The sequence below is a fragment of the Emydura macquarii genome, unplaced genomic scaffold, assembly GCF_026122565.2.
Source record: "Emydura macquarii macquarii isolate MOO-44397 ecotype Brisbane River unplaced genomic scaffold, CSIRO-AGI_Emac_v2 contig_1790, whole genome shotgun sequence".
In the NCBI taxonomy this organism is placed as follows: Eukaryota; Metazoa; Chordata; order Testudines; family Chelidae; genus Emydura; species Emydura macquarii.
Window position 1 is genome coordinate 13,014,998 of NW_027131927.1, and position 20,428 is coordinate 13,035,425.

General features: G+C 41.1%; 1 protein-coding gene across 2 annotated transcripts in view; it reads right to left on the reverse strand.

The window, feature by feature from the left end:
• The window catches only part of TECRL (trans-2,3-enoyl-CoA reductase like), a 130,315-nt gene that overhangs the window by 11,390 nt on the left and 98,497 nt on the right, over positions 1-20,428 (reverse strand). For both annotated transcript variants that reach the window (XM_067556902.1, XM_067556901.1), the window contains exons 5-8: positions 10,849-10,964; positions 8,526-8,631; positions 6,168-6,240; positions 1,372-1,415 (exon numbers count right to left, since the gene is read on the reverse strand). In XM_067556902.1, the coding sequence (XP_067413003.1) occupies positions 1,372-1,415; positions 6,168-6,240; positions 8,526-8,631; positions 10,849-10,964 (339 nt within the window). The remainder of the gene's footprint in view (positions 1-1,371; positions 1,416-6,167; positions 6,241-8,525; positions 8,632-10,848; positions 10,965-20,428) is intronic.

Consider the following 20,428-nt stretch of genomic DNA (forward strand, 5'->3'; position numbering starts at 1 on the left):
GGAAAATTATTTCTTCTCCAGCTCTACTTCACTAGACTCTATCTGGTCAGGAAAACTTGGGGTCTGTTTGAGCATCCAAGATCTGAACACTGCTAAAATTGTGACCCTAATGTCTCCAATTAAGGAAAGCACTTACACATATGCTTAATGTTAAGTACACGCACATTAGGTTGGTTTTCCTGGGTCAGTCTAAATCAGTTACTCTACCCTTTTCCTGTTGCATCTCTGGAATCCCATCCTCACTCATCTGGCCTGATTTTCAGAAGGACTGTGCACATTTAGCTGCTTATGATGCTGATGGTATTTGTGGATGCTCAGCACTTTTGAATAGGAGGCCAGTGTGGGACAGAATATAAGCCTCTATCAGAGACTTCCTCACAGGCATCTTGTTTAACTAGGTCCCCAGTGCTCTTGCTGTGATAATCAAAGCATCATATGCAACTTTCTCAGAGTTCTACACTCTCACACTAGTGCATTCATATCCGGACCACTCCATCCCACTTACTAGCCACTAATATATGCACCCGCTATGTGTACGGGGCCACCTCTACTGTCAGATATACATATACAATTCTCCTGGGAAGACCTCAGCACTTTAATCCCATTCTGCTCCTAAATCACAGTATTTGTGAGCAGAGGAGACCCAGATGAAAAAAATCACCAGCTCGGAAATACTGTAATTTGGAACTTTTAGCCTCTTATGGGGCGCAGATATAATGCTATGCTGTACAAACAGCTCCAGTGGCATGATCTCCTTCCCATTGTGATTAAAGATCAAGCACAGGGCCTTTCTTTCCGATTTGCTGAAGTAGCTGCACTGAAATATTTCTACTCTGTAGAAACAGCAGAAGAGCACGTAAATATTGGAAAAATGGCATACCGTCAATGTAAAAACAAGGTTAAACCTAGACGAAGAAACAAATCTTAGCCATTCTTCATCCATTGTTGTACCTATTTTTTTTTAAACTTTTGCCAGGTGATAGCAGGCATGTTATTTGGGGAAGACAACAGTATTGGAAAGCTAGTTTGGAATATATTTCATATGATTTTATCGTAACATTTGAGAAATTATGGCAAGTGATAGCAACTGCCTAAATCTTCAGCTTCGGAATGAATTCTACATCATCGTCATCATCATGTAACCCTTAAGGAACTCAGATAGGGAACAGGGCACCCTTACAGCGGGTAATAATCAAAGAACTATTCCTGCCCCAGAAAAGCTCAATAGATCCATTAATGTTAATAAGATGAGTGATGTGTTGAGGGTCTGCAAGACCAGACATTACTCTCCACTCACACGTTATTCCTCTTGACAAATAATGAGTTTGTTTCATCTCATACACATCTTTAATACTTTATTTCTGTACATACCAGAAAAGCGAGGGCAGCAAAAATAACTTGCCTGTTGCCAAATGCTGGAAAACAGAAGGAAATAATAAGTTACATTTTAGTCTATGTGCATGGTTCACTGTGTGTGAAGTTCACCCTGGGGCAGAGAGCTAGAATTGCTTATGGGGGACCTTGCACAAGGGTGAACTTCACCCACATCGTCTGAGCATTGTGCAAATAACAGATGCATTCTGGTCAATGCCAGTCTCTTTGTCACTAATTAATCATAATACATGGAGCGCCTTTCATCCATAGATTTCAGCACACTTTACAAAGGAGGAAAGCATATGCAAAGGGTTCCAGGGAGGATGGAGCTAGGCTGTTCTCAGTGGTGGCAGGTGACAGAACAAGGAGCAATGGTCTCAAGTTGCAGTGGGAGAGGTCTAGGTTGGACATTAGGAAAAAGTTTTTCACTAGGAGGGTGGTGAAGCACTGGAATGGGTTGCCTAGGGAGGTGGTGGAATCTCCATCTTTAGAGGTTTTTAAGCTGCAGCTTGACAAAACCCTCGCTGGGATTATTTAGTTGAGGTTGGGCCTGCTTTGAGCAGGGGGTTGGGACTAGATGACCTCCTGAGGTCCTTTCCAACACTATGATTCCATGAGTCTATTCTCCCCATTTTACAGATGAGGAAGTAAGGCACAGAGACTTGCCCAAGGTCACCCAGAAGGCTAATGGAGTAGTGGGATTAAAAACCAAATCTTCTGTTTCCAGCACAGGTGCTTTAATCAACTAGTCCGCACTGCCTCCGCCATATAGGAAGCTGAGATATATCCTATCCTTCCTTTTTTGGAGCAGTTAGGCATCCTTGTATATCAAGTACCTGCAACTCAACCAGATCACCCCAATCAGTAGAGTTAGCCCCTACAATGTTTAGCTACCCAGCCCTGCATTTCCTTACCCCTTTGGTACCAATACAACATGATAGCATTGTACCATGAACATCTCAGAGGGTTGCAGCCCTCCTCCAGAAGTTTAATCCTGTTTCACTCACTTTCATTCTAACTGGCACACAGCTCCTCAGCTGTGCAAAGGCGACGTGTCATGACAGCACCTCGCCAGGATGGCCAGCAGCACAGTTGCAGCTGTGGAGCATGTGGCTACTAATCAGATGTTCTTCAAGGTTCCCTTGCCAGCCTAGTTCAACTTGTTATTCCTGCATGCTATTCCCCAGTCACCTGCCTGCCTTGGTGAGCAAAGTAACTTTCTCTGGGCCTGAGACTTGTGGGTCTGCTCGTGGATATTTCCCGAAAGGAGCGGACTGACATTTATATCAATCTTCACTGGACCACTTGAGTATGAAACCATCCAGTTCAATGAGGTTTATTCTAGAATCCTCATTTCTAAGAGCAGTAGTTTCAGGAATAAAAGCACCCAATATGGCGATGATATCCAGGAGAAATATAGAAGGAATACACAAAATGTCTGCCCTTAGAATTAGATACTCACCCTATTCTAAGGGGAAAAAACATTCCTTTTAAATAAGTACTGTATCCACTGCCTACTGATTCAATGACCCAGAATTGAAGAGCTCATTTTTGCACAGCAGTTCAATCCATTGCTGCCATTTCCACACAAATTTGAAAGGTCAGTCGAAGAAATGTCATTTTTCAAAATGAAACGTGATGATTTTTTTTAAATTGAAAAGATGCCATTTTTGAACATTTTTATTTTGAAAAAAAATAAAGTCATGCTGTGGCACTAATATAAGTAACTGAGATTGGCATGGCAATTCCTGTCTACTCCCAAAACTCAGACAGACAGACTCATACACAAAAAAAAGGACAAGTAAAATGATGAAACACCAGCCAAAAGGAAGTAGCAGAAGGAAGGTGCGACAACCAACCACAGAAAGTTACATGCATCTGACGAAGTGGGTTTCTGCCCACAAAAGCTTATGCCCAAATACATTTGTTAGTCTTTAAGGTGCCACAGAACTCTTGTTGTTTTACAGAAAGTTCAGATGATTATGATTGAACACAGGAAAAAGGGGGGGGGGGGAGTTCAATGATTGGGGGGAATAAAACCAGAAAGACTAGTGGTGCAACACTGGAACAGAAGACAAAGAAAAATACAAAATGATGAATGAAGACTGTACATGAAAAAGAAAAGTAAAAATGAAGGGTTGGGTTTTTTTTTTTAGTTTTGGGAAAATATTTGACAAAGCCTTCTTGGGTTCACAAAACTTTAGTTTTCATAAAAAGGCAATTTCTATCTCTAATCCCCTCATATATTTTTTAATGTAACCATATTGTGGAGGTGAGTATAACACATCGATCATTCTGTTTACTTCAATTGGACAATGTTTCATGTTCACAAAACTCTGTAATGATTAAACATCTGTTCACAGCCACAGTATGAGAATGACCCTTACATTAATCTTTCTACTGACAAGTAATGCTTTGGGTAGGCTAATGATCTGATCCTACTTTCATTGACGGCAAGTCCAAAACTTCTACTGATTTCAGTGGGAAGAAGTTTGGACCCAAAAAAATTTAAAAATCAAATGTCATTTTTATGTTCTACTTAGACATAAGAGGTAAAGTGAGAAAGGCCAAAAGCCAAGTAGAGTTGGACCTTGCAAAGTGAATTAAAACTGAGAGTAAAAGGTTCTACAGCCATATAAATAGGAAGAAAACCAAGAAAGATGAAGTGGGACCACTAAGCACTGAGGATGGGGTGGAGGTTAAAGATAATCTAGGGATGACCGAATACCTAAAGAAATACTTTGCCTCCATTTTTAATTAGGCTAATGATGAGCTGGGGGATAGTAGTAGGGTGCCTAATGGGAATGAGGATATGGAGGTAGAAATTACCACATCTGAGGTAAAAGCCAAACTCAATCCGCTTGATGGGACTATATCGGCGGGGCCGGATAATCTTCATGCAAGAGTGTTAAAGGAACTAGCACATGAAATTGCAAGCCTATTAGCAAGGATTTTTAATGACTCTGTAAACTCAGTGACCATACCGTATGACTTGAGAATTGCTAACATAGTTCCTATTTTTAAGAAAGGGAAAAAAAAGGTGATCCGGGTAACTACAGGCCTGTTAGTTTGACCTCAGTAGTATGCAAGGTCTTCGAAAAAAATTTGAAAGAGAAAACAATTAAGGACATCAAGGTTAACACTAATTGGGATAAAATACAACATGGCTTTAAAAAAGGTAGATCATGCCAGACCATCCTGATCTCCTTTTTTGAGAAGATTACAGGCTTTTTAGACAAAGGGAATGCAGTGGATCTAATTTGCCCAGATTTCAATAAGGCATTTGATACAGTTCATCATGGGAATTATTACTTAAATTGGAAAAGATGGGGATTAATATGAAAATTGAAAGGTGGATAAGGAACTGGTTAAAGGGGAGACTACAATGGGTCATATTGAAAAGTGAACTGTCAGGCTGGAGAGAGGTTATTAGTGGAGTTCCTCAGGGATCGGTCTTGGGACCGATCTTATTTAATCTTTTTATTACTGACCTTCGCACAAAAAGTGGGAATGTGCTAATAAAGCATAAGTAGTGGGAGTGTGAAGATGACACAAAGCTGGGAAATATTGCCAATAGAGAAGGATCGGGATATCATATAGGAAGATCTGCATGACCTTGCACTTTCCACTATTAAATTTTATCCTATTTTTATTACTTCAGTTTACAAGGTCATTCATATAGGGACTAACAACAAAAATTTCTGCTATAAGCTGGGTTGCATCAGGTGGAAGTGACAGAGGAGGAGAAGGACCTGGGCGTATTGGTTGATCACAAGATGACTATGAGCCGCCAATGTGATGTGGCCATGAAAAAAGCTAATGCGGTTCTTGGATGCATCAGACGAGGTATTTCCAGAAGAGATAGGGAAGTATCAGTACCGTTATACAAGGTGCTGGTGAGACCTCCTCTGGAATACTGTGTGCAGTTCTGATCCCCCATGTTTAAGAAAGATTAACTCAAACTGGAACAGGTGCAGAGAAGGGCTACTAGGATGATCCATGGAATGGAAAACCTGCCTTATGAGAGGAGACTCAAAGAGCTTGGCTTGTTTAGCCTAACCAAAAGATTGAGGGGAGATATGATTGCTCTCTATAAATACATCAGAGGGATAAATACCAGGGAGGGAGAGGAATTATTTAAGTTCAACACCAATGTAGACACAGGAACTAATAGATATAAACTGACCATCAGGAAGTTTAGACTTGAAATTAGATGCTGGTTTCTAACCATCAGAGGAGTGAAGTTCTGGAATAGTCTTCCAATGCACGCAGTGGGGGCAAAAAAACCTAGCTGGATTCAAAACTGAGCTTGATAAATTTATGGAGGGGATGGTATGATGGGACAGCCTAATTTGGCAATTGACTGATCTTTAACTACTGGTGGTAGATATTCCAATGGCCTCTGAAGGGATGTTAGATGGGTGGGTTCTGAGTTATTACAGAGAATTCTTTCTTGGGTGTCTGGCTGGTGAGTCTTGCCCACATGCTCAGGGATTAACTGATCGCCATATTTGGGGTTAGGAAGGAATTTTCCCCCAGGGCAGATTGGCAAAGGCAATGTAGGTTTTTTGCCTCCCTCTGTAGCATGGGGCACGGCTCACTTGCTGGGGGATTCTCTGTACCTTAAAATCTTTAAACCATCATTTGAGGACTTCAATAACTCAGTCATAGGTTAGGGGTCTATTACAGAAGTGGAGGGGTGAGGTTCTATGGCCTGCGTTGTGCAGGAGGTCAAACTAGATGATCATATTGGTCCCTTCTGACCTTAGAGTCTATGAGTCTATGAGACGTACATGGTGGTGTATATCGGGGGTGATTGACGTAGTAAGCAATCCAGGAAGTGAATCCCCAGTAAAAGGCGCAGCCCTGGAATTAAAAAAAGAGAGAGAGACATTTTAGGAGGGAAAATTACAGGTAAATACAAATGTGTCACTTCATACACATTTTCTGAGTCCAGATGACCGCAATGCTTTTTTTAAATGATTCATTAATAAAAAGTGGTAATAGTCTTCCCTCTTAAAAATTATTAAGTCATTACTCAATCCAAATTGGAAATTAGAGACACATTTTTAACAGTGAGTTAAATTACTCTTGGCCTGCTCCTGAAGCAGCACAACTTCTTTTCTTCCCTTTACCAAGGGATCGCGGTAAATCCATGATCTAGCCCTATAAAAGTAGTGTCACTTTATAACTGCAATATGACTGGACTCCGCTATGCTACAGGCATATACCACCAGACTCACAAATAGATTTCAGATCTGTATAAGAGATCTTAAGTAGGTTCAACTTGTTGATCTGTAATTTGTTTATAAATCCTGTGTTCCAAACTGGGACAGCAATGGTCATGTAGATGTAAAACTTACAACGCAATGAAAAGCAAATCACAAAGAAATACATATGCAAATAAATTTCTTTTGGGGATTACAATTGGCTGAATATTATTCCTGGATAAATTCTCAGGGATTATTACCATTTATGACAAAATGTTATTTCTTCTATTCGTCCAACAGCGGTAACGCTTGTAGAATAACTTATTCAGCAAATGTATGTTTTCTTTGGGTAAAACACATTAGCATTTTAAATCTCCCATGCACATACTTGTGAAACTGAGTTAAAATTTATAAATTATTATTAGTATTATTATGTATGTGTTTTACCCTAGTACCATGACTATTACTAGTCGTGGACCGGGATCCCCTCATGCCGGGTGCTGTACAAACACAAAACAAAAAGATAGTGCCTGCCTCAAAGACCTTTTATCTATCGCTAATGTTTTCTTGATGCTATCTTAGATGTATACCTCTAATTTCCACAAGAAGGATACCAAAGCACTTTACTAGGTAATTAATTCCATTCCAGAGGTTCCCTGCAATCTGGGACTCTGTGTGTGGGAGTGAAGAGAAAGCCACATGAAGTTTGTTGCAGGACTGGGTCTTATGGATCTGATGGGGGCAGGTGCAGTTCCACTGAATTTAGCTCAGTTGCACTGTACCTGTTCCTACATATTCAGCATCATTAAATCCACCTGTGAGACGCAGCCATCTCTGTGAAAGGAGCAATGGCAGTTGTTTAACAGTGAGTGAAGAAAACCACATGCCATTGAAAATATGAGGTGAAAGAGAGTTCAGGTGGGTACTCAATTGTAATCTTGTCTGGATGCAACAGTTGATACCTTAGTTCTTAGCAAAACTACCATGGGATCCTGGGTGCAATTCTCATAAGTGCCTAAATGATAGTAAAAATCAATGTGAGTTTAGCTCCCAAGTGCATAAATCCCTTTGGAAAATGTCACTTAGGTGCTTTTGCAGATTTTACCTCTTATTTTGAAGTGTTACTTCGATTAAGACTTCAGTTTCACATCTCATTTGAAAGTTTGCATCGTCCGCAGCACATGCCCACTGAACATATGCTGGGAATTCATTAGCTCCTTCATTAGCTCAGGGCAAAGGGGTCTCTGCACAGCCAAACCTTTTATTTTCAACTTCAAATTCTAAACATACCTGAAAGACGTTTAATTTCCTATTTCTCCTTGTATGTAGCTACAGTGTACTTAATAAAACAGCAGCTGGAACAAGAGGAAGACTGGACTTTTGGTTAAGGTGCCAGAAAAAGGCTTTGGAGACCTTGGTTCTATTCATATATCTACCTCTGTATTCCCATGTGACTTTGGGAAACTCACCTGACATTCTCCCTGCCTAAATCCCTCATCTGTGAAACAAGAATAATAATCCTTCCTTTGCATTGTCCATTTAGATTGTAACCTCTTCAAGGCAGGGACTCTCTCTGACTATATGTTTGTACAGAAAATAGCACAGTGGAGTGTGATTTCAGTTGTGAATTCTAGTTGTTAATGTAATACACATAATAATGACAAATAACAAATACCATTCAATCAAAGAAATTTTATGCCCACTGAAGGCTGGATTCTCAGGTGGTATAAATAAAAAATCAACACACCTCTGTTGAAGTCAACAGAGGTATGTTGATTTACATCAGCTAAGAATCTGATCCTGACACTTTAAATACTATAAAGGAAACATAATTACTGGGCCTGGAAGTCAAATGAATTTTCTTTTCCTATCATCCTTCCATGACCCCTTCAGCATGAAGTGCTTCTCTATATTCTATACAGTGATAAATGTAATTGTCACCTTTATCATATTTTTCAGAGGAGTGTGCCCTCCAGAAATCTTGTGAACAAATAATGTCTCCAGAAGATGTCTGATATAGTGTAAACAATGACAGAAGCAGGCCAAGCTGGAAAAACAAGGAAAAAAGGAGAATGAAGGTACATGAAATAGTGTGTGTGTGGGGTATGTGATTGTTTTTGTCTTTTCTTTAAACAAAACAACAACAAAAACCACACACACACTCTCTGGATACATCACACTTTATTTTCACATAAAGAATAAGACTAATATTCCAGAACTAAAGAGTCACATTTGAAATCTCTGGGCATAGACTTTCAGGCATCTGACTCCATAGATTACTGGAATAATTTTTACAGAGTTATATAGTGGTGTACCCATTTTATGGCAGAAGTAACATATTTTACCATACGTGAATTAAAGAGGACATAGCATGCTCAGCTATGACAGTCTATTAAAACGGTACAGCTGTGTATACATGCAGACTTCTGCTATGTTTTGAACAGACGGCTCACCCATTTCAGGGATATCTTAATGCTCTCGTAGGATGTGTCTGACATTTGCAAACGTTCTGAATGGTTCGCTTGTCCTTTAGCAAGTACAGTAGCTACACAGAGGTAGTTTGTATTTCATTTCCTTGTGGAGTCAAAATGAGATGTTGTTGCAAAGTTAATCCATTGTGATGGCTTTTTTGTTCCAAGTTACAATGGCATGAGGTAATTGTTATAGAATTTATGATACTGATTCCCTTTTGAGGAGGATTATGAAACAACAACCAGCACTTCTGATTTGCTTCATAGAACGAGCTGTAACTCATAAAAATTGGGTTTAAAAAACAAATGTCAAGAGTGATTCATGGCGGCATTTTATCTTGGTTATATTTACCGTACTAGCTATGCCTGTCTTGTTGAAAGCCAATTATGAGACATAAATGAAAAGTGATTTTCAGTGTGTGAAGTTTCAAATACTTTGGCCACCATACAAAATGCTCAATAAAAGTTAAAGATTAAACAATTTTGAAGTAATTAAATCACTGAGATTTGAGTTTAGAAAAATCAGGTAATTAATGACTGTGCAGAAGGCAGAATCACACTTTCCTTCTCATCAGGAATTTTAAAAGTATTTGGCTTGCATCAGGGACCATAACTAAACAGCTTTAAAGCGTTCAGCAGAAAGACTCTTTATGTCCTGTCTCCAAAATAAATAATGCAGAGTTTTTGCTATTAAAAACGTCTATCTCCTGTTCAATGAACAACCCAGAGGGTGACACTTGAGTGAATAACTCAGAAATTATTCTGGGTTCTAGCACAACTCTCCCAATTCACTTAATCTCTCTGCACCTTCTTCCCCTATGTGCCACCCAGGCTATGATATTGCTTCCTTTCTCCCAACCTTTGTCTCTCGTCTATTTAGGCTTCTTTGATCCCACAGGCGATAGCACACAAAAGGACTGCTGTGCCCATGGGGTGCTCCGCTGACGCCAAAGGAATATTTTTATTAATAGCTCAGCGACTGTTTTTAAGCTTCTTCAGAACTCTTGCATGGATCCCATCTGAACCTGGTTGAACTTTTAGTGTGAGATTTTCACAAAGCACCTACAGGATTTAGGAGCACAAGCTTAATTCAATCAAAGCCCTGCACCTAAGTCCCTTAGATCCTTTTGAAAACTCTCCATTTATTCATCGGTTTGTTTCTGAATGTTCTTTTCTGCTACCTTAGTCTCTGAGAATGCTTCTTCTTTACTACCTGAAAAGAGCAGATCTGAGGACAGGTATCCTCTGTGCTGATGCCATTGATCTTATCATACCCTCTTTTACGCAGTGAGCCTGATCCTGGTTTTATTTGGCTTCTGGGAGGCACTCTGTTATAATGGATAGGACACTTGACTGAGGTTCAGGAAACCTGGAGTCTATTCCTCGTTCTGCCACTGGTACGCTTTGGGTTCTTGGGTGAGTCACTTCCCACCACTGTTTCCCATCACAGCTTTTGTCTGGCTTGTCTATTTAAATATAAACTTGTCAAGGCAGGAGCTTTCTCTTACTACACGCATGCACGCACGCACAGCCTAGTGCAACAGGACTCAATTCTGGGGTAGGAGCTCTTGGTACTACTATAATACAAATAATTAATCATGATAACAATCTGAAATTCTCATTGACTTCAGAGAGGAGAGGTTTGGATGTGGAAGGACTATAGGGACAAACCCTCTCTGGGCTCTACCATTACAGAAACAACCGAGAGCATTAAGAAACAACAGAGTCTCATCATCCATCTGTCTGGAGTGTTTAATGGCTTACCCTCCTGCGTGCACATCAGCATCACTTACTGAACTACTGGGTGGCGGAAGTTCTCTGTACTTTCCTCTTCATCATAAATACTTGAGAGACGAATGTAAAAGAGCAAGTAGATTAATAGAGGCCCACTGTATTCAGTCAGAAAAACCTAGGGAAAAAAAAGACATTTCAGGGTGAAGAACTGCAGCAACAAAGGAATGAGAAGAAGAAGAAGAACTCATAGTTCTTAGGGAGACCTAGGTAGCTGATCTGTCTTGGCAGACAGGCCAGTGCAGTGCCTATACATTCCTCAAGTCCCATTGCAGCCTTATCTTGAGGACTTAAATGGTGCATAGATTTTGTGCTTGTCCTCTGCATAGGGGACTGAATTTCATCCAGAGAGAGAGATACGGAGAGGGAGACGTTTTTGTGTACATGTCCAGGTCAGAAGGCCCTGATATTTTGAAGCATAAGACCAATCTCAGTGGGAAGTTTCTCTTTACCAAAGTCTCTTCTTTTTTTACAAAACAACAAGAGTTCTGTGGCACCTTAAAGACTAACAAATTTATTTGGGCATAAGCTTTTGTGGGCAGAAACTCACTTTGTCAATGAGTGCTTGGAATAATATATCTATTAAGTAAAATCTAGAGCTAGTTGGAACCAAATGTTTTTCTGTTGGAAATTGCAGATTCATCATAAGCAAAATGTTTCATGGATATGTAGCAATTTCAATGAGACTTCATGTTTTTAAAATGGAATGGAGCATTCCAGTTTTCTATTGAAAAATTACTTTTATTTTTTTATTTTATACTATATATTTTATTATATGAAATTTTAAAAAGTAAAAATCAAAATTAAACAGAACAAAATTTCAATGATCACAACACACTTTTTTTGTTTGGTTGAACTTCATTTCAAAGGCAAGGAAAGGAGAGGCAATTTGAAATCATGGAGTTTCCCCATAAAACAGAAAATCTGGTTCCATCCATTTCTCATTTCCATTTCTATGAAACTTTTTTCACAGTGACCTGTGGCACACACCTGCCGCTCTTGAGATTCCCATTCATTTCAGATGCATTATTTTTGTCTGAACTGTTTTGTCTGTGTCTACTCTATCTAGATGTTTTAATCTCCATCATTACAGCATCTGTGGACTTCGGGGTGAAATCCTGACTCTAAAGAAGTCAATGGCAAAACTGCTATTGATGTCCATACCAACAGGTGTTCATTCCTAGACCACAGAGCTGGGATTTTCAATGGAATCGAAGGACTTGTCTAAACAAACACATAGTTGGCAGGAAATTGGGGTGTAAATCTACCCACACTAGCCTCCTATGTTGTCCATGTGGATCCCGCTGCCCAAAACTAAAAGCTCCTTAGTGTACTTAGATCCTAGCCTGCTTTGAAACAAGAGTAGATCAAAGTGCACTAGTGAAATCTTAATGTGTGTGTGGCAGAAAGATACACAGGGACACTTAGTGTTCAGCAGGCTACTGCAATTTTACCCGCACCTTGCTGCAAACAAAACGTTCATGTAGACAAGCCCTGAAGGAATCATTTGTTCAATTCCCAACATAATTCAACCAACTCTCTAATAAAGATGCTTCACAGCCCTTATGGAAAAGCTCTGTAGAATTTAACAGATAATGATTACCTTTCTATAAATTTTTGAACCAACCTATGGAAGTTAATAAAAAATTCTCTCTCTGCTATGGAATTGTATAGGTTAGTTCAAAAAACCCATAGAAAGGATTCATTTTCCACTAAGTTCTATAAACAGGTACGTGGTGTAATTTCTACACAACTCTATTTGCTTTATCACTGTTAAATCCTTAATCAAGCATTTAGACACACTATCGTTAGATTTCAGACAGCAATAATTTTACAAAGCTTTTTCCTGCATGTCTTATTTTCTCACCCATTTTCAACTTGATGATTGTGGTAAAAAAAAAATGTAAACTTAAAAAAAAGTATTTTAAGTGTTATTACAAAAACCCTCTATAATTGCAAAGAGACATTTTTTCTAATATCAAATAGCCTGATCTTCTGAATTACTGAGGATCTGCAAATCCCATTGAGTTATGGCAACCATGCATCAGACTTCAAGGTCACAATTTAGGTGAGTTATTGTTCAAGTGAGTCAGAAATTTTTCAATGAAACATTTTTTAACCAGAAAATGCCAATTTGTCAAAACCAAAATATTTTATGGGAAAGAATTTGTTCTGATGAATTTTTCAACTAGAAAATTTTTGGAGAAAGCTTCAAAATTATCAAAACTATTTCATTTCTAGTTCAAAAATGGCTTTTCATTTCAAAATTTGAGCTAATTATCATACAAAAAATAGGAGGAAAAAACACCACAAAATGGTTGAAATTATAGAATCATAGAATAAGATTAGGGTGGAAAGAGACTTCAGGAGGTCATCTAGTCCAACCCCCAGCTCAAAGGAGGACCAACCCCAACTAAATCATCCCAGCCAGGGCTTTGTCAAGCTGCACCTTAAAAAACTTCTAAGGATGGAGATTCGACCACCTCCCTAGGTAACCCATTCCAGTGCTTCACCACCCTCCTAATGAAAAACTTTTTCCTCATATCCAATTTAGACCTCCCCCATGGCAACTTCAGACCATTGCTCCTAGTTCTGTCATCTGCCACCACTGAGAACAGCCTAGCTCCATCCTCCCTGTAACTCCCCTTCAGATAGTTGAAGGCTGCTATGAAATCCCCCCATCACTCTTCTCTTCTGCAGACTAAACAAACCTAGTTCCCTCAGCCTTTCCTCAAAAGTCATGTGCTCCAGACCGCTAATCATTTTTGTTGCCCTCCGTTGTACTCTCTTGAAACAAATTGAAACAAAGCGATTCAGTCAACCCAAACTGAAATCTTATTTTGGACTTTTGCTTCACAAAATGTTTCAAGATTTTGGCTTTTCATTCTAATTCAGAACGGTAAAAGTTTTTGATATCTTGAAAATTTTTTCAGGATAGGAAAACTCTTTCCCACCCAGCACTAATTATTACAACACTCTTCAAATAGCCATTTATAGCTCATTCTGGCATAAAGTCTGGGGCCCATCCTGCAGTCCTGATTCAGTGAAAGCCTCCACTGAAGTCACTGAAGAGGGATTGTGCTCCCAAGCCTTTGAGAGAAATGCACACAAGTCAGTCAATAGGTGTATATCATGTAACCACTACTTACTGCAGTTACAGCAACTTTTCCCCCCAAAAAAGACACTAGGCTCCACAGTTTTAAGAGGAAGGGACGTTCAGTAAAGTATGACTTCAGCCGCAGGCAGAAGAGCTGGGGTTGCTTGCCCTCTACTCTATCCCCATTGTGAGCAAGAGAGCAAATGAATGGGTGTTGCCGTGCCCACTCATCAGCCACAGTAGTTGACAGGGTGCACAGTGGGGAAGTAAGCTATTCCACAAAACCAAATGAAGTCCAAGAGGCAGCAGCTAGGTTGGCAGAACAATTGTACTGTCTACCCCGGGGGTTAACTGAGCCCCCCCAGTGGGTATGGATTTTTCACACCCTCTAAGAGACGTGGCTGTGTCGAAGTACCTTTTCATTGTAGACCCGCTGACATCTAGACTACAGAGCCTATGCGAGCCCAGTTATGTCAGCAAAGCCCCCTCTTATAGCGTACCCTGAGGGAAGGAGGAGTTCTGCTGCATAGGAGCTCCACCTCCCCAAACGACATTAGCTATGTCAACAGAAATCCTCTTCTGTCAGCCTAGCTGTATCTACACTGGACATTTTGTCAGCATATTGCTATGTTGCTGGGTCGGGGGGGAGGGGGGGGGTGTGTTCACACCCCTGCTTGCCTATGCCAGTATAAGTTTTAAGTGTAGAGCAGGCCTTACTCCCGCCCCAGATCAAAGGAGATGCCAGGAAGTCTTCTTGGGACTCTGGGGACTTGTCTACACTTAAAACTTTGCAGTGGCACAATGCTTCAGTGAAAACACTACCTATGCCGACAGGAGGGGTACTGCCATCGCCGTAGGAGGTAATCCACCTTCCAAGAGGCGGTAGCTAGTTGGTGGGAGAATTCTCCCATCGACCTAGTGCTGTCTATACTGGCAGTTCCGTCAATTTAACTGCATCACTTCGGAGTGTGGATTTTTCACACCCATGAGCAAGATAGTCTAATTTCCTAGTGTAGACCAGGCGTCTGTCACACTCCGATCTTCGTTCTCTCTGCTGGACAATGGAGCAACGCACTGCGCTTTCCTCAGAGCAGACTGTAAAGTTACAGTTGAGCTCATGGAAAAGAGCATGCCACTGATATTGCCACAAAGTTTTAAAGAATACCAGCTGCTTAAAATATAATGTGGTGAGAACAACCTGAAGCATATATCTGATTCTCTATCCTCTCTGGAATGAAATGCAGGATAAAACTGTGTGTTACTACATATATACAAAATATTGTAACTACCAAATTATAACCTAAGTGCATAATATTGCGGAAAGGAGTTTAAGGGATATATATTCATAACTAATGGACTACTTAGCTTGAAGATGGTTGTTTGCACTGCTTTAGAACTCTAAATGCTAAATTCTTGTGGTTTAAATAAATGTAATATCTTTCTCCAAATAGTGCTTGGCAGTCCGTCAAAGGACCTCCCCATGCATTGTTTTCTACATCTATCTTTAGTGGGGCTCATAAATAACTGCAAGAGAGAGATTTTCCTTGAGAGCTAGTCTTTAATTGGGATGGATTTTATCTTGGGACACTAAACACTCTTCCGTTTGCCACTGTTAGCGACTACGGGCCAAATTCTCTGATGGTGTCAATCCACTCAAGTCCAAATTGAGCATCCAATTCTATGTGGGGGTTTTGAAAATCTCAGACGATAAATGTAAGGCTAAATTTTTAGAAGGTTTTGCTCCATTGAATTAGGCCTGTGCACTAAATTGAACACAATTCCCTACCTCCCAAATAAGCCTTTCCCTAACTCCTTCCATCAGTAGACAGGTGTGAAGAAGAAAAAAATGCTGAGTCTGTGTAAAGGAAGGCACAACTGGGTGAACGTCACTGCTGTGCAGCGAGAGGTGGGTGCAAGTGCCAATGGTTATTATTGATATTGCAGTAACACCCAACAGTCTGGGGGGGTCTTACTGTGCTAAGCGTTGTACAAACACATAGTAAGATACAGTCCCTACCATGAAAAGCTTATATGCTAAATAGACAAAGGATGGGAGAAGGAAAAGGTAGAGAGAGGTGAAGTAGCTTGCTTGAGATTCCCCGAGCATATCAGGGGCATTGCCAGGAATAGAACCTTTCTCCTGAATCCCAGACCACTGCCTTACTGAACTCACTGCCTCTCTGAACTAGCGTCCAAGGTTTGCACCAGAAAATAAGCTGGTAATTGCCTGCACCAAGCAGCCAGCTCACAGCAACTGTTCTGTGTGGAATAGCCAGGGACAGAGAGGCAATATTTAGCAACAGTTTGTGGATACTTGGCATTGCACCAGAAACAGGATCTCTCCTCAGCCTTTGGCCAGGTTTAGACTCAGACTCAGAGAAGGTGGCAGGCCTTGTCGATGGAACGCAGCCTGACTTTGCCCAAACAGCAGTATATACAATCTTTGGGTTAGCTAATTCCATATGCCAGAGAAGCAAGCCACTCAGAGACACAAGTGAGAGGCACAAGCTGACCCCTACCACCAAAAAGAGCCACCTCGCAACTGGCATCATCAACAGCAAGTCATGACATCTCCGTGACACTGACTAATTCCCATGTACCCCAGGTGGTCTGTAGGAACAGGGAAGGGCTACATGTCAGCAAATGGCCAAGAAGGCTACCGGCATATTGGGCTGCATTAGTAGGAGCATTGCCAGCAGATCGAGGGAAGTAATTATTCCCCTCTATTTGGCATTGGTGAGGCCGCATTTGGAGTATTGTGTCCAGTTTTAGGCCCCCCACTATAGAAAGGATATGGACAGATTGGAAAGAGTCCAGAGGAGGGCAACAAAAATGATTAGGGGACTGGAATACATGACTTATGAGGAGAGGCTGAGGGAACTTGGCTTGTTCAGTCAGCGGAAGAGAAGAATGAGGGGGGATTTGATAGCAACCTTTAACTACATGAAGGGGGGTTCCAGGAAGGATGGAGCTAGGCTGTTCTCAGTGGTGGCAGATGACAGAACTAGGAGCAATGGTCTCAAGTTGCAATGGGGCAGGTCTAGGTTGGATATTAGAAAAAACTTTCCCCTAGGAGGGCGGTGAAGCACTGGAATGGGTTACCTAGGGAGGTGGTGGAATCTCCATTCTTAGGGGTTTTAAGCTGCGGCTTGACAAAGCCCTGGCTTGGATGGTTTAGTTGGGGTTGGTCCTGCTTTGAGCAGGGGGCTGGACTAGATGACCTCCTGAGGTCCCTTCTAACCCTCATCTTCTATGATGGAGATGATTGATACACTATTACAAAACACTCCATTGCAGACTTTAGTGGTCCATGACCCAGGAACCTGCTATGTTCTCGGCTAGCAGGGAAAGATTATGTCAGGACTGCGGCATGGGACAGGACATGGGCTAATTGCTGAAGATCAGTTACAGCATTATTGTTTAGAGCTGACAAAAATGGTATTTTTTTTCCCAGAAAATATTAGGACTTTTTGTTCATTTTTGTTGAAATTTCCTGTAAAAAAGTAAGTTTTTTAATGAAAAGCTTAAACCAAAAACCATGACAGGTTTTTGTAAACCACTTTTGACACAAAAAGAAATTATATATATATAAAATTTTTCAAAAACTAAAAACCTTAGCCAAAAAAATGTTTGGTGTGCAATTAGTCTTTGAAAACTGGGGGAGGAGGGGAATCACTGAAACAGAATTTGTTCTGCAAAAGTTTTCATTCAAATAATTCAGGAAATCGCTTTGCTACTAAAAATGTGAACTGGCTCGATCATTAGTATTACTGTATAGGCTCCAGAGCAGAGTGTTCTGCAACAAACAACCCTGTGTTGAGCATTGAGATTCTGTAGGGGACACTTTAGTGACACCTATCCAACAGCGTGTGTTGCTCTGTACGAGCACGGACTGCTCTCAGAAGGGACATTACCTCTTTTTCCATCTCCACCATGTGTTTCTCATCTCATATCCCATACGGTGAATAGCTGCCTTCCTTTTTCCCTCCCTCCCAGTATGCTGCAAATCTGTCAATGTCCTGCCTGGCTGTCCCTTTTTCTCAGCAGCACTGAAAAAGTCTTTTCTTTTGGAAAACTGATTATGGGCAGGAGTTCACCACCCATTGCTTGGGAACATCTTTATTCACTGTTTTATCCTGAGGACCTCTCTTTCTCACTGCCCACACCATCTCCCATTGACTGGAACAATCAGATGTGTAACCCACAATCGGTTGTGCAGGAAATCTGCAATTTTTTGTGCATAGAACCATAGAAATCTAGGACTGGAAGGGACCTTAAGAGGTCATCTAGGCTATCCTCCCAAAGCCAACTCTTTATTTTCAAACGTTTTCCAACCCGCTGGTTCCTTTTTTGAAATAAAAAGGCCAAATGATGCCGTGATGCACTTGTAACAAAGCCACAGGAGGGGTCAGCTGCAGTGATTGAATTTGGAAACTCTGGCAACACCCTGAGCTACAAGACCACACCAGTTAGCTTGGAGGCAGTAGCAGACTCATACACCTCCACTTGTGGTCCAGTCACCGAGGGGAGACAGAGCCATTCTCTGCCGGCAAGTGCAACGTGCTTCTGAAAATGTAGCACTTGCTCAGTGCCTGATTGTCAGAGGAACGGGAGCGCAGATTGATCTCATTTGGAGCCGCTGGGCACTTTGTATGTCCGAACATAAGGCGTTTAATGGGCTATTCGGTAACCTCTTATTCTGACAGCACCTACAATAATATATAAAAAATGATCTGCTAGAGATTATATACACAAAACAATGGTAGCCCCTAACAGGTTAATTCTATCAGCATTAATGGAGACTAATGATAAATGGACACAGGGGCTAAATCCTGTACACAGTCTGTCGCCTCATTCATCCTGCATGGATCAGATTGTTCCTACCTCTGACAGATCCCTAGGCATCTGGCTGTCTTTCCCCCGTCCCCTCTGGTAGTGTTTGTACAGTTTGTCATGCCAATAAAGCCTAGCTGCACTGAATAACAATCCGGTCAGGGATTATAATCCCAAAGCTCATGAGGCAGTGAGTATATTTAGGAGACCTGAGTGCAGAGGAGGTGAAAGGAGCTCCTTATAGTTATTCATTGCTGGTAACCCAGATGGAATGTGGCAGGGACATGAGACAATTTAACTGACTGGTTGATGCAGATGGATTAGAGCCCTGACAGGATCCCAGTGGGACCATCAGAGGGGATCACAGGATTTCTAGTGACGTTTCATAGCACTGCATGCACTAGTTAAATCAAAAAAGACAAAAAGAAGATAAACCAGAGGGGTGGGGGGGGGAACTGGAGTCCATAGGACAAAGCAGAAACATTCATTGATGTAATAAGAAAAATAGCAGGAAAATCCCACACATACAAGCTAGACGCTCACAGAGTCACAAATAATCTTCATGTGAGTATGCTAGCTGATTCCTCTATATAACACTTTCGACATGCCCTTTCTATCCTGCCACAAAGCAGAGCCTTAGAGTGGATCAGTTTGCTTTTTGGAATAGTCTAGTATTATTTCGTTTATGGTGAGCTGCCGGATGGAATTCCAGAGAGGCCATTCAACCTTTCCCCAACTATGTACCACGTCTCTTTTCGCCCCATGTAAGGGGAGTTTTCCAGTTCATGGGTGACACTCCTGATGGTTTTTCCATGAGTGAGAGATGCAAACAAGCACAGGAAGGGGAGCTGATGGGAGTGGTTGAGAGACCACCCTTGGCAGGAGCAATGAGTTTGGGTAATTGCCTGAGGCTATCAGCAAAGCAATAACGATAACATAGTGTAAGCATGTGCTGGGCAATCATCTGGAAAAAGCACAGCTGCAATATATAAATTATCTAAAGGACTGGGTTTAGTTTTTTTGACAAATTAGAGACAGAGAATGGCTGGCTGTACAATGCTGAGTCTAGGCCAAATGCATACAGTGCATACTACATAGACAGTATGATACAGCCATATCTTTTATTTATATGCCTTATAGAGACTGTTACGAGGGAGAGTGTGTGTGTGAGTGAGTGAGAGAGAGAGATTTCAAAGGAACCTAAAAAAGTTAGGCCCTTACCTCCTACCGGCAACCAAATCCTACAGTACTCAGGACCTAACCCCCTTAAAAAGCCCAGCGCTAAATATTATTGTACTGCACCTTAATATAAAGCATTAGCTTCTAGGCCAATTTCTACCCCCACTTATACTTCTGCAACCTCCTGAAAGTCAACAGGGCACCATTTTGGCAATGTCTTTAAATGACCTTTATTGTTGGCCTTTTATCTCAATTGCTGTTAAGGATTTTGGAGGCAGATTTGCAGCGGATGGTAAAAGACTGCAGTGCTAGCTGGATATTCAGCAACTTTTTGTTCCTAACTCCTGAGTATCTCCCCAAACCCACGGTTCTATAATTTAATTCCTGCAGCTAGGGCCTGTATTTCTTGGCTTGGGGTGACAGTGGCGGCGAAGCAGCATTTCTAGCTACTTAAGGTTCCTGGCTTCAGCTGC